This window comes from Larus michahellis, chromosome 4 (genome assembly GCF_964199755.1).
Source record: "Larus michahellis chromosome 4, bLarMic1.1, whole genome shotgun sequence".
Lineage (NCBI taxonomy): Eukaryota > Metazoa > Chordata > Aves > Charadriiformes > Laridae > Larus > Larus michahellis.
The window spans coordinates 2,718,243-2,731,978 of NC_133899.1; the positions used below are offsets into that span (position 1 = coordinate 2,718,243).

Below are 13,736 nucleotides of genomic sequence, written 5' to 3' on the forward strand. Positions count from 1 at the left end.
CTTGGTGCTGCCTATCCTTCCTTTCTTTCACAAAACAATTGGGTTTAATCCCTTGTTACAATTTATTTCTCTTCTCTGGGTGCCAAAATTCCTGGCCTTAGACTGCATCATGTAGTCTTCATACGGCCACGAATCCCAGGATCTGTGCTGCAGCCTGGTTGTCACAGGCAGGAATTTGTGTGGCTCATCACAGGAAGTATTCTCGGTTTAAATGGCTTCTCCTTGCCCCCAAGTCACAGTGTTTGTGTGTTTAGCGTAGGAATGTACAGATTCAGGCTGCAATTAGGCTTATTTGTGGGGTGGTGAGTTCGGAATGGCACATACCGCCATTCTGGTTTGGGTGACTTTCTGAAGAGTTCGACCTCCTATGTTTTGAGCCACTGAAACTGTTTCACTGAGCATCCCTGTCTTTCCCTTCTCTGCAGCGAATTAAGAAAGATGTTGACAAAGGCACCCTGCATACAGATATGTTCCTGCTGAAGACCGAAGGTGCACGCAAGGAGGAAGGTACGCTACTGCTGCAGCTAGGAGGGCTGTGCTGGAAGTGATGCTGCGGGACTGTGAATACAAATCCTCTCTCTTCCTTTGAACAACAGACCAAAAAACCCCAAGCCTAGAACAAAATTTCCCTTTTAATGAAAAGCGCTGTGCCCCAGTGTTTGCTTTGGGGCTAAACACAGCAGATGAGTTGATTTAAATATTTCTTCTTCCCAGGAGTAGCTAAGTGCATTTGTATACTGTGGCCCTAGCTTAAAAAGAAAGGGGCTAGGGTGAAGGAAACAGCAGTTGCAGGTGGATATTGGAGGCATTATGTCCTCCTTTTCTGTTTGTGTGTGCTGGAGAAGGAAGATAGGCCATTACACACACAGGCAGAATTCCTCACTGCTGCGCCCTGCAAAGGGAAACGGGAAGCAGGCGCTTGTTGCTGCAGCAGACTGTACGCTGCGCAGCGGTTCTGTCCCCTTCTTGCGCTCCGTTTTACAGCCTGAAAAGATGAGGCTGTGTCTGCTTTCTGAGCTGAGCAAAAGCTTTGTGGTTAGCCGAAGGCTGTAAGGAGTCATGGTTCTCAGCTCCAGGTGACTTGATTTCAGAGCTAGTGTAAATGGTGGCTCTGACACAGTGAAACACTGGGGGATTGGAGCTGGTTGAAAAACTGGCGGAGGAGGAAGGTTGGGGTGTACTTTTTGTCAGAGAATCACTTCTGGCTCACAGCATCATCTATACTGACACCTCCCAGTTTGCCCTGGAATAGTCTGAGATGGAGTGGAAGGTCTCCAGGCTCCTTGCTTAACTACGTGAAACGTTCTGGCCTGCACAGGCAGCTTCAGAAAAAACTAGACGAAAAGATATTTTAAGGATTTTTTTGGTTTGTATGTGGGCGGGAATTAAAACATTTTGAAATTCCTGTTCTCTGGGACATTTTGATCCCTGCTTTTCTGTTTCACAACAGAAAATCTTTGGGATTTCAGAATTCTCCACACTGGAAATTCATGTTTTGACAAACTCTCTTGGGTAGTGATGTCTCTCTTGCAGAATCTTGAGAGAGAAGAGTGGGGTGTGATCTCATTAGATTACCTAGTGCAGGGATATGATCAGGCGTGGGTTTTGGTTGGTTGGTTGTTTTATCTGTGAATGTCCCCAGAAATAGGAATTCCATCACTTTCCTTGGGAGAGAGTGTATTTTGTCCTTGGCTCAGGGAATGGCACAATCTTTTTTTGAGCTGAATTTCTAAAATGTTAAAATTGTGATAGATTTCTATAAACCTGAGCATCTTAAAGTGGGATTTGGGGAGGAGGGTTGGTCACATATATTGTCTAGATTCCAGACCCTGCTTGCATTATGTCCTATTCAGAGTTTATCTTGTTGAAATTGTGGTTCCTTCAGGAACACAGTGGCTAGCCGGTCCATGTGCTTCTCCCAGCCTGCATTTAGGGGATTTGCTCTGAATCCAGGGTAGAAAGGATTGGAGCAATAGCGGAGAGTTTAGAGCACAAGCCTTGTCCCACTGCTGAGCCCTTTTTTAAAGTGTGGCTGGGTCTCCTTACAATGAACTGTACTTATTCTTGGCTTGGTGCGAGTTGGCAATTAAGGTACTACAGTAAAAGCGTCCTGTGAAGAGAACTGATGTATGGTGGGCTCCATGGGATAACCGAGGTGCACTTCCTTGGTACTCAAAGGTTGTATATAATCAGTCCCTGTTTGAACTCCACCCTCCTGTAAAGGCGCATACACCTTTCAAGAGGCTCCTTGCCCCAGAAAGCACACCCTGAAGCTAGCTCTCCACATTTGCTTTTATTAAAGACACAACGGCTTTCTAAGGGTAGCAGGGATGTGCAGGTTAGCTGTGTGATAGAAGTGGAAAAGCAAGTGGTTCCGATTAACATTGTTGTTGAAGGCAGTTCTGAGAATGTCCAAAATGGGTCATTCAGTTACTTGCTGGAGTACTGAAGGGCCTTGGAAGATATGAAAACGATCGGGGTTCTCCTTTGCTGATGCTCATATTTGCTTTTATCCGTTACCAGACAAATGGGCATGGAGTCGGCTCAACCCGTCCGGGGTGAAACCCACTCCCAGGTCTGGCTTCTCTGTGGCGATTGGTCCCAATAACCGCTCCCTTCTGTTTGGAGGCGTGCATGATGAAGAAGAGGAAGAGAGCATTGAAGGGGACTTCTTCAACGATATTTATTTCTATGACATGGGGAAAAACCGCTGGTTTCCTGGACAGCTAAAGGTTGGGTTTTGTTTTTTTTAAAAATAACACAAATATATTCAGTTCGTTCTCTGTGATCATTTGATGCATGTCCTTTGGGCCTTTTTTGGCCTCATACATCTTTCTTGCAGTGTGAAGCAAGCCTCTTTCTAATAACTCAGTGCTCTAGAAGCTGAGCCACCAGGTGTGTCTGCTGCTTTGATCTGTGACCCACTGATTGTGAAGAGGGCGAGAGGCTGTAGAAGTTAAGCTGGGGATGTGCAATTCTAGCAGGTTTTTGCTACCAGACCAACTGAATTCTCTAATTTTATGCTGCCTCTCTCCTTCCCTGCCACATAGCTCCTTGTGCTCTCCATGCCCTGCTTCCGCAGTGTAGTGCAGACTGCCACCCCTCTGGGGAGAGAGGAAACCTGTGAGCCCTGATGGTTGGGCACAAAGTGAGAGTGACTCAGGAGGCAGTCTCCCTCTTCCAGGAGTCAGGCTGTTCTGCCCTGTTGTCGTGTAATGCAAAATGAAACAAAGCAGCATGAAAACATAGTTACGGTGTTTTACTGGAGGCCAGCTCCAGGTAAGATGTGTAAGTCTGACATGAGATAGTTCAGTAAAAGCTACTGTGAAAAGATCGTGCATTGCGTTGGGATCAAAAAACCTGCCTCTCTTCCCCATTGTTGATGAGCTACTAGAAGAGATGAAATATTAACCTTGGCTCATAAGAGCTTCAGGAATGTGGTCCTCAGCTCAGATCTTTGATTTTGTTTGAACCGCTCTCAAGGGGGAAGTGAGGTGCAGATGACCTAGTTGAACTTCCTTCTTTCCACCCCCACTATTTCTGGCTTTGTTCTCAAAAAGAAGTCGTCAATCACATAATAACAGGCAAACATGCACTCGGGTGTTTGCTTCTGCCTGCCCAACTGACTGTTTTCCAGCCCTTTCATACAGTACTTTGAAGACCTGGAGTGCTTCCTGGTAACGCACTGTAATTTAGCACCCAGCAATTGTTTTGATTTCACAAAGTGGTGGGTTATTTTCTCTTGCCCTTGTCACAGACTGGTGGACAGTGTGTGTGTTTGCGTACACCTGCAAGATAGAGAGCAAAAGAGCTGTTTTCTGTCTCTTCAGCACATGCTGCCGTTAATAGAGGAAGAAACTCCACGCTGTGGGTTCTCCAGGAGTTTCATTGCTCCTTGTTTTATGTCTTACAGAAGTCCATGCTGAGTGGGACGTTGTACCTATCACTTGAGATTTACAATTCTAGTGAAAAATAATTTAATTCTCCTCCCTCCCAGCTGCATCCATAGTATTTGTATTAACTGTTGTACAGTTATTAGGTGCACACAGTTCACATGCAGTCTCCTTCTGTCCCCTGTTCCTGTTAACAGGGACCAAAATCAGAGAAGAGGAAGCGAAGACGTGGCAGACAAGCTGAGGCAGAGGGTGCTGAAGATGAGGACATGGAGAAGCAACATCCACAAGGCCCAGTGGAGATAGTCAAAGAGGTGGTGGCAGAAGATGGGACTGTCATGACAATCAAACAGGTGATCTCTGGACCTGCAGAAGAGGAGGAGAGGTCTGAATCAGAGGAGGAGGAAGACGGAGCCTTGAGCCAGCAAGTGGAGCCATGCCCACGTTCGAATGCCATGTTGGCAGTGAAGCATGGGATTCTCTATGTGTATGGAGGAATGTTTGAGGTGGGCGATCGCCAGTTCACCCTCAGTGACCTCTACAGCGTAGACCTACACAAGATGGAAGAATGGAAGGTGCTAGTGGAGATGGATCCAAGTAAGCTTCGATGGTGGGATCTCTGTCTCTCTGCCTTCAGTGTAGCAACCCCCAGGATGTGGTTTCCAGCAGTGCTGTATTTTACGGAAAAAAAGACCAAACAACTATGGAGCTCCCTCAAGGGGTGGTGATGAGCCTTTGAGTAGTGTTTTTTCCTGTACAGGAAAAAGCTTGGGAGTATGTGAGCGTCTTATGGTCAGTCTCTGCAGAAACCTGTCTGGTCCAGAGCTTTGCGATCATGGTAGCTAGCGAGCTCTGGTCTGTCTACTCTGAAAACCAAGACGTAAACAGAGCGTCTTTGTTCACTGGTGGCAAGTTCTGGCCTGGGAAGTCCTGCTGTGCCATACTTATCCACTCAGGAGAAGACAGAGATGTACGCTCTTGCCTGTCCTCACCTTCTCAGGGCAGTGAGGGTCTCGGGTACTGCAAAGCATGTGGGTATTAGCTAGGGTTCTCTCTCTGTACGTTAAACATGTAGCGTGTTTGCTGCGTACTCTGGCTGCTGTGCTGTTCCCAAGCTGGGAAGGCTATTTCAGGGGATGTGTGGCAAGAATGGAAGTCAGTTCCCTGAATTCCTGGCTGCATGGTCCTTACATGAGCGTGGTCAGTGGTGTTGCAGAAAGCATTACCTGAGATACCTCAGCGAAGATGGATTTGAAGCAGGAACAGCTTGTTATTTATTTCTTTTACTTTCTTTCTCATCAAAGAAGCACAAGAATGGCTGGAGGAGTCAGAGTCGGATGAAGAGGAAGATGATACGGAAGGTGCAGAGGGAGGGGAAGAGGAAGAGGAGAGTTCTGAAGAGGAGAGTGAAGATGAGGGAGGTAATGATTAAAATAAATGTTGTCCTCGTACATCCTAATATAAAGTGAGTTTTGGTACAATACTTGCTCGTCCTGCTGCCAGCCTGGGAGGCCTCACAGGCATCCAGGTGAGTTTTCCAGCAAAAGCAGAGTTTGCATAGTACACTGCCCCCGGGGCAGAGGAGAAATTTCATTGGGTACTGATAGGTTTTTAGGCTATTACATGTAAACACAAGAGTAGCCTTGGACAGGTTGACACATGGAAGAGCAGATTGCCTTCCTTAGCTGTTTGTGACCTCTCTTTCTGTCTTCCTCCCATTGTGTACTAGGAGAGGAGCAACACCCATCTGTTCAGCCTGATGAGAAGCATGAAGACTATCTGTCCAGGACGGAGCAGTATTGGATTAAACTAGCCCGCAGCAACATGGGCCCGGATGCCAAGGAGAAGAAGGTGGTAAAAGTGGCACATGCCATGGCAAAGACTTTCTATGGAGATTCGGTCTAGATATTGTTGAGGCTGTTCTATGAGTGAAGAAATGTGCTGGGAGCAGTGGTTAACCCTGTTGAACTCAGCCTGATGTGCCAGGCAGTCAGCGTGTCTAGAAGGCGTCCTGGCGCTCCATCTTTTGCCTATTCCGAGTGCCTCAGGGACGACCAGTCTCAGTGTGCCTACTTGGTTAATGCTCTGGATGTGCTGTTATTTCCCTGGAGGTTGTGGGAGAATCTTGAGGAACAGGATTGCTGTCCAAGCACTTTGTTCTGCTGGGGATGGTGTATGCAATACTGTATGTTTTGTTCAAAAGTTGTTTTGAGTCAAGACAAACTGCACATCACAGTGGTTCACTGGTCCCAAATTCTCTACCCTGATGGGGCCAGAATGTATCTCCAAGGGTTTCTACAATAAACTTATTTGGTTACATCATCTTGGTTTTCTCAGTTCATCCTAGCTTTTCTACTTCATTTTCTCCTGCTGTGGAAGAGGGATTGCTGTTCCCGCTGTGAAATATGCAGGTAGTGGTCTTAAGATGCACCAGCCGTCCTGAGATGTGGCTGCGCAGCCTGGAGAAACCTGGGAATCCTTTCATACCTTATCTGTATGAGAGCCACTGTAACCCCTGATGCGTGTAACAGTGAAAGTATCTTCCTTTTTAATGTTAGCTGTAGCAGGTTTTGCCTTTGCTTGTGGAATCTCCCAATTCAGTTTCTCACGTGTTGGCCGAGAAAGCAGTTGTCCTTCAAGTGAACTCTTTATGACCAGCGAAATGTCCTATCTTGAGACCTGATGGCATGCTGAGGACAGGAGGGAGAGGGCTGACGCTCTCAAAGGACGTGTTTTTACTGCTGGTTCCTGACTCATCCCCTTTCCTCAAGGCCTTGCTTTCTTTCCAGCAGAGCAGTGCTGTGGGCCGTAGGGACAACAGATGGGATACAAGTGTGTCTGTTGCAGCAAACAAGTGATGACTTGGGTTGATACCAGAAGGTACTGGCTGTCCTTGCGCAGAGAAATCCAGGGTGCCATGGGTATTGTTTTGACGGCGGCATCACCAGGGAACCAGTTCTCAGGAGAGCAGTGTTAGGTTCTGCAGCACTAATTAGAATGTAATAAAAATTAAATAGAGCAGGCTGCCAGTGTGATTTAATTGTCAAGATAAAACAGTGGTTGATAGGGAGGTGCCTTCCGTGCCAAATGACGGGGAAGAGGTGAAAACAAACCATTTATTGGTAACCTAGGAAAGAATCCGTGGTGCTGGCTTGGCTAACGGCATCAGTTGCCCTGTTCTCCTGTCACTTGGGTTAGTTTGCAATACCTTGATCTCATTGACATTTGATCCGTCGTGTGTGTATGACATTTGTGGCTTTCTGTGCAAAGTTTTGGGGAATCTGCCACTCGGTTACATTTGCAGGTTTTTTTAAAATTACTATTTTATTTATTTTATTTATGTTTGAAAAATAGTGGTTTTAAAATCATAGCATCTGTGCAGAGGGCTCCATTCCAAAAGCCCAACCGGAGGCAGGAACACACACTTTTTGGTAGACTTGCTTTATAATTTTTTGCCTTTTAATCTTTTCAAATACAGATATGCAACCTGAAAGAGGGTTTTTTTGGTTTTTTTTTTTGAGCTGAAGCCAAGTTACAGCAGTGCCAAGGATGAAAGATAGTTTTGTACAGGGCTGCGGCAGCCGCAGGAAAGGATTCTCCCTCCCCCTTCTCCAGTGGAGGGACTGTTGGATGAGGGAACCAGATGCATCAGATGAGCTGGAATGTGTGCAACGATAATCTGAGGTTTTTCCTTTCATCTTGTCCTCAAGGGCTCTGGAACGTAGTCCTAGTTGTGCTCTGTGCCAAGCTAAGTATGACGGGAGAAGGCATAGACTGGAAGACACACGCTTCCAAGGAGCCTGTGAGTCAGGATGGGCCAAGCGTCCCGCTCCTGCGAGTGGCACAACAGCGTGTTCGTGCAGCCTCCTGTGGGGAGCACACCGCCTGCCTCGCAAAGGTGAGGGAGAGGAGGCTTTGGGGGTGGGTTGCAGGGGGGATGTTGGCTTCCCAGGGCTGTCATTGCTCTGCCGTGAGGTTGGGCTGACTTGGGCACGCAGCTTGGTTCTGTTCCTCCCAGAGCTAGGGTTTTGGATGAGCCACCAGGCTGTGGGCAGTCATACAGCTTGGTTCAGGAGGCTCTGGTGGCCATCCTTAGGTTGTATGATGAGAGGATGCTGCCGTGGCAAACTGTCCTGGCCTGAAAATTGAGGCTTAGTTGTCAGCTCTGACAAAACAAGGCTGTCACACTGTCACTGGAACAGCCTGTGTGGGGACTGAAACCCACACAGGTGTCCGCTCTCACCGGAGCGTTTCTGCCTCAGGTCCAATGGCTGCAAATTAGTTCTGGTGCGTCTGCAGCAACTGCTCAGCAGAACAAACAAGGCAAATGCAGCACTCCCTTGAGCCAGCTGCAGCCAGCAGCAGCTGAAGATCTGGCTGGACACCCCGGCCCATCTCTTGCTGGTGTAAGCGTGGAAGGCTTGGGAGCTGTCACATGTTGGTTGAGCAAATGAAACCTCTGAGAAAAGGTAAAAGTTCTCTGTGGTGGAAACCCAGGCAGGGATGACTGATTATGACTACTACATTAAGTGCCTACAGAGGAAGTCTGAACGTGATGGGCTCTGCCGTGGTCTTAAGAAATGCAGACTGTGATACTTTGATAGGAAACTGTAATGGTACCTTGCATCTCTGAGCATTGGCTGAAAGTCCACCGAAGCCTATTGAGGGTTGCTGGATCAGATATCTGGTTATTTTTCTTGTATTGGGTCCAAAAGTACCCTAAAGAGGAATGTAAGTGTTTTGTGGGCAGACACACACCAGTGAAGTGTCCTGCCTAAAATGATACCCAAGAGAAGGGCCAGGGCTAGAACTTGGTGGAAAACTAGGAACAGAGAAACTCTAGCAGTGTCTGTCATAAGAGTAGTTATTCTTGTCTGACATGTACAAAGAACAGTCTGTACATTTTTTTCTAAAATGCATGAACGCACAAATAAAACTCAGTTATTCCTTTGGCATCCATCAGACCATTGCTTTTGCCCATCTCATTGTAAAGGGATGAACATGTAAATATTTACATTGGAGAAAGAGACCTTGGTGTGTTATTATATCTGGAAACAATCAAGCTGTTGGGTTGGTGGGGTTTTTTTTTTTTCAGCTAAAAGTCAAGGCTCAAAGTAACTTTTTTTAATCCTTGAGGAAAATGTATTCAGTAATCCTTTTTTTTGTTTTGGCCACACACATACTGTAATTGCACTGTAACACAGTGAAACTGAATTTTTCTATCACATTTACATGCACAGGTAGGAAGGGAAAAAGAGAATAAAGGAGAGTGCCAGCTGAAGTGCATTTGACTTTAGGGGGTGCACAAAAGAGGCCCCAGTAGAAGATTACTGGTTTCACGTGTAACTCAAGCTTAGCTTGTAACACACGGGATTGCTTCTTCCCCACGTCCGTGTGTGCGGTGTAGCGTGATGAGCGTGGAAATGAATGAACCTTGCTGTGGAGTTTTATCAGAGAGCAATCAGGGTAATTGGGCTGACCCAGAGATAAATGCTGTTTGTAGATGGGAAGACGGTTCCTGACATCGCGGCTTGTGGGATTTTGCTAACGGCTCCATCACGCTGAGTTGTTGGTCTCCTTGCCGCGCTGCCTACCTGCTGTGGTGCCTTGTGGAGATAAACCAGTCTTAAAACTTCTGCTGGCAAATTGCTTGTTTGTCAGGCTTGTCGCGCTCTGCGCAGTCCGGGTTGATCTCATCCTTCTTCATTCATCTTACAGAGAATCTGGGTTCATTCACCGTCTTGTTTTGTGTCAGCAACGCTTCTGCTTTCTTGCTGCAGCAGCACCATGGGTGAGTCCAACCAGTACTAAACAGCCCCAAGCACGTTGTGTCTGTCAGCAAGACAGAAAGGCTAAAGACACACGTGTTCGTAGAAAAACAGGTCTCTGAGGGATGGGGGAGTGGGAATGGGAGCATATCAAATGCTTTAGCTTCTGGTGGGAAACAGCTGTTGGCCCAACAGCCGCAGCATCCTTCATCACTAACCCACAGCTTCTGAACATTACAGACGAACAAGACAAGGGCTTTGAAACATGCTCCATGCTGAAGGGCTTGGGGAGCAGTGCTCCTGCTGCTCGTGGGAGTCATTCTCCCAGCTCTCCCTTCCAACAAGGCCAAACACCTGATACCAAAATGCAGCTGCTGCTGGGGTGGGGGCGGCTGCTCTTGCGGAGGAGGTAAGGGCTTGGGTGTTGGTGTTCTTACCATGTTAAAACAAGTGAGCCTGAGCCATGCTAGACCATCGGTGCTGTTAACAGTGTACCCAAATCGGGGATAAAAGGAACTAGGCAGATGATAAGGATTGTGAGTCTGCTGGGTAGCAGTGTAGTGGAGCAAATGACACCTGAGCATGAACACGAGTCTCGTCTTCCAGTGACACCTCCAGATGGGGAATGTATAACCCACCACAGCATTTCTAAGCCAGCCATCCAACAAAAACTTTTGGGCAACGCTCGGCAGCTCTCAACATCTACAAAGTGCCATTTCCTTTAATGTTTCGGAGCATGACCTCTGAGATGCCTCGGCTGAAGGGAGCACAGCTCACGGTGTGTCTGAGTTACACATTCAGACCTTTGGGCACTGATTAGTAGCCATGGGGGTTCGTTTCCTGTTGAAAGCCCCTGGCTTGGCATGGTAATGAGGTGATTACGCATACCCTGGAAAAACAGGCTGGCGGTAGCACTGAAGCTAAGTGCCTGGAGGGTCATGTTAGTCTAAACAGACCAATAAAAGGAACTCTTGAGCTTGAAATGCCTCCGAGAGAAGCACGGTTCTGGTGGATCTGTTATTCAAAGGCATGTATCTAGTGCTTGCTGCACTCGGAGTCGTCTTCAGCAATGGTTCGATCCTTGGGCACAGCGCAGAGCTGGTCAGGGAGCCTTGCCGCGAAGGTCAGTGATCGGCAGCAACGTGACCCATGCAATTCATTTGGGGACTGCGCCAGGAGTTGACCCGTTCCCCTACACCAGGAAAACTTGTCCCCATGTCAAGAGTCTGCAAGACCCATCTTCTGTGTGAGCAATTTCCCCACGAGCAGCAAAGCTGTGCAGCACCGGCAGGAGATCCAGTCCGGCCTCTGCTCTGTTCTGCTTTAGCACAAATCTCTGGAGCCAACCTCACCCTATGATAGTTTTAAAAAATTCCTACTTTTGCATCCTCCCTAACTTGCCAAAGCCTGTCAGGACATCTAATTAGTCCTTGGGTTTCAATTAAGCCCTTCATCATCGAAATGACATTATTTCTCCTCTCGCCCCTCCCCTTCTGTTGCAGTCTGGATTTTTTTTATTTTTTTTTTTCCAGCAGTACTGAGGCTTCATAACTCCGCACAAGGTAAATAGATGCTGCAACAGCTCAGTATCTCTGAAAGATCAGGCCCTGGAGAGTCCCAACGCGCTCGGAGAATCTGGGTCTCGGGTACAAGCAAACCAGACGCCAGATGGGCTGGTGAGAAGCTGACGTGGCACGAGCAGGCGGAGGATTTTTGTATTCCTTCCCTCTTGCCTTCCCCAAAGAATGCGGTGTCAAACCAGCCCGTCGCTCACACAGGTGGGGGCTGGCCGGAGGACCGGGGTGTCCCCGGGGAGGGAGAGGTGGCCCTTTTCCCAATGGCTTTACTGAGGTGGGCTGGTTCCTTGAGCCCCAGCCCCTCCTTGTGTTTCAGGTGCTGCTTGTTCCGCTGCAGGAACATAAAAATCCCATCGCAGCCTAAAAAAAAAAATATGATCTAAACCTTCAGCTGTTCACTTGCATCTGTCAGTGTGGACATAAAACAGCAGGTATGGACAATTTACATAGATTTATGTGCCACGCTGATAGACGTTTTAATATGCCTTAGGTAGATACGCGTGAATCCAGGGCTCGTAAGACAGGGAAATATACTGAATTACCTCTCTCTCTGGGCTACTTCTCAAGAATATTTCTGGCCTTGGGCAAATGTGAAAAGCCCAGAACTAAGACAAATTGCTCAGCTCCCCGTGATTAATAAAGGAATCATTATTTTTAAACACGTGGTTTGGGAGCCAATTAATATTAGTCTTCGGCTGTCTTCCACGCTGAACAAAGCTCAGCTCGACTGAGGTTTTATCCCGCGGGGAAAAAAAAAAAGCGAGGAAAAATCCGAGTTGCATTTGTGTCTGTATGTACCTGCTGGTTCGTGGGCAAAGGCAGGGATAACCAGTCGGTCACCAGTGTGAAAAGCTAGTCATGGAATCACTGGCACTTTTATTTGATCGATAATGAGAGGCGTTTTTGTGCTGTTTTATATGCATCTAAATATCGTACTGTGTTTGCCTGTAACTGCTTAACCCGCTCCTGGCCGGGAGCTTTGTGTCGTGCACTTGAATGTACAAAAAAAAGTCCTGGAGAGTCTTTACAAAGAGTTGCGACCAGCATTACAAAACACAGGGATGGGCTCCTAGGGCGGCGATCGCAAGAGGTCGTTATTTGGTTCATTGCAAGGACGCAGCAACCATTCCAGGGTACAAAAAAAGATGACCCAAAAGGGGAAAAAAAAATAAAGAGGAAGAGGTACGAAGATGATGGACAGTTACTGTGAAAAGTGAAATGAAAAAGTTACTGGGATCTCGCTGCCTTCAGTTGTCATTTACCCTGTCCACCCATAGCCCTCTGCCTGAAAAGGGAAAGGAAGAAAAAGAGGGAGAAAAACTGCGACAGGAGGGAATAAGACCATGTAAGGAAAAGAACTGAATTTAACTGGCACATGCTCTAATCCTTAGTTTATTTCTGGTTAAAAATATAGCAATCCAGTGCAGTGTAATAAGAAATCTGCTGAAAAGGTAGCAGAGAAACAGCTAAAACAGAAGCAAAGCAAAGCTGAGTCCACAAGTCAGGGCTGTACCCAACAACTCTGTATGTCAAATGTCGAGGAGGAGGGGGTTTTTTCCCCTCCTTCCCCCCCCCCCCCCCCCCAATATTTCTGTAGATGGGTTTCATCCCCCCCTCGGGTTGCTGCCACACTCGCACCTCTTCTCCCGTGGAACGCAGCTGCAGCGGGTAGAACGGAAGGCGGAATTTGGTCCCAGGATGTACCAAATCCCAAACAAGCCATTTGAACCCTACCTGGTGGTGGTGGAGGAGGATCACCAGCAAAGCCCACCTCCCACGGCGGGGAAAGACGGCATGAGGGGGGAGGAAACAGTACAGTTTTGGAAAAGCGAGGGGCCATCGGCCATTTCCAAGCAATTGAGCTAAGACCACGCTCTTGCGATCGGGACCATGACAGCTCAGAACAGGGATACGGCATCTTTAATGAGTATGCATATTATCAGTGGGGACAGGGGAGGGGAGAAAATCAAGGCAGGCATATTACAAAGATGATATAAACGAACAAATTAAGTGACATAGAAAAAAAAAAAAAAAGAAAAGAATACATCCTTAGAGGCTGCCATTGCCAATGATGTTTGGTTTTTTGTTTTTCCTTTTTTTTTCTTTTTTTTTTTTTTTTTTTTTTTTTTTTTTTTTTTTTACAGGGACATGTTGGAAGCTGGAATATACATCCTGCATTACAAAGTGCAAAATACTACATGCTCAGAGCCCAAGCATGATGTCTGAAACAGTCCACAGCAAGATGTAAGAGACAAACCCACCACCCTCTCCCTCCTCTCTGGGACATGCTCCAGTGCTCCTCCCCAGATGCCTTTGAAAAAGAGTTTTATCTTATTTTGCTGCATTTCATTTTATTGTATCCCAAGCGGATCAGAATTGAGCCCTCTCTCCCCGCTCCCTCCCCACCAGTCTGCTCCCCGGCATCTCTGTGCGTGCGTGTTCGGGATGGGATGCTCAAGGAAGGCTGCTCCTCGCGTGTTGGTGAGCGCGGCAGGATG

The 13,736-nt window shown here is 47.3% G+C and overlaps 1 protein-coding gene across 9 annotated transcripts in view; it reads left to right on the forward strand.

Annotated features, from left to right (window-relative positions):
- KLHDC4 (kelch domain containing 4) overlaps nucleotides 1-13,736 on the forward strand; it is a 37,283-nt gene extending 23,547 nt beyond the window's left edge. For 4 of the 9 annotated variants that reach the window (XM_074582741.1, XM_074582746.1, XM_074582747.1 and 1 more), the window contains 5 exons: nucleotides 426-507; nucleotides 2,524-2,732; nucleotides 4,091-4,490; nucleotides 5,198-5,314; nucleotides 5,623-6,215. In XM_074582741.1, the coding sequence (XP_074438842.1) occupies nucleotides 426-507; nucleotides 2,524-2,732; nucleotides 4,091-4,490; nucleotides 5,198-5,314; nucleotides 5,623-5,798 (984 nt within the window). In that variant the 3' untranslated portion in view covers nucleotides 5,799-6,215. Of the gene's footprint in view, nucleotides 1-425; nucleotides 508-2,523; nucleotides 2,733-4,090; nucleotides 4,491-5,197; nucleotides 5,315-5,622; nucleotides 6,216-7,603; nucleotides 7,792-9,611; nucleotides 9,685-13,382; nucleotides 13,483-13,604 lie in introns of those variants that run through there. The other 5 variants (XM_074582743.1, XM_074582744.1, XM_074582745.1 and 2 more) reach the window with 3 other exon arrangements.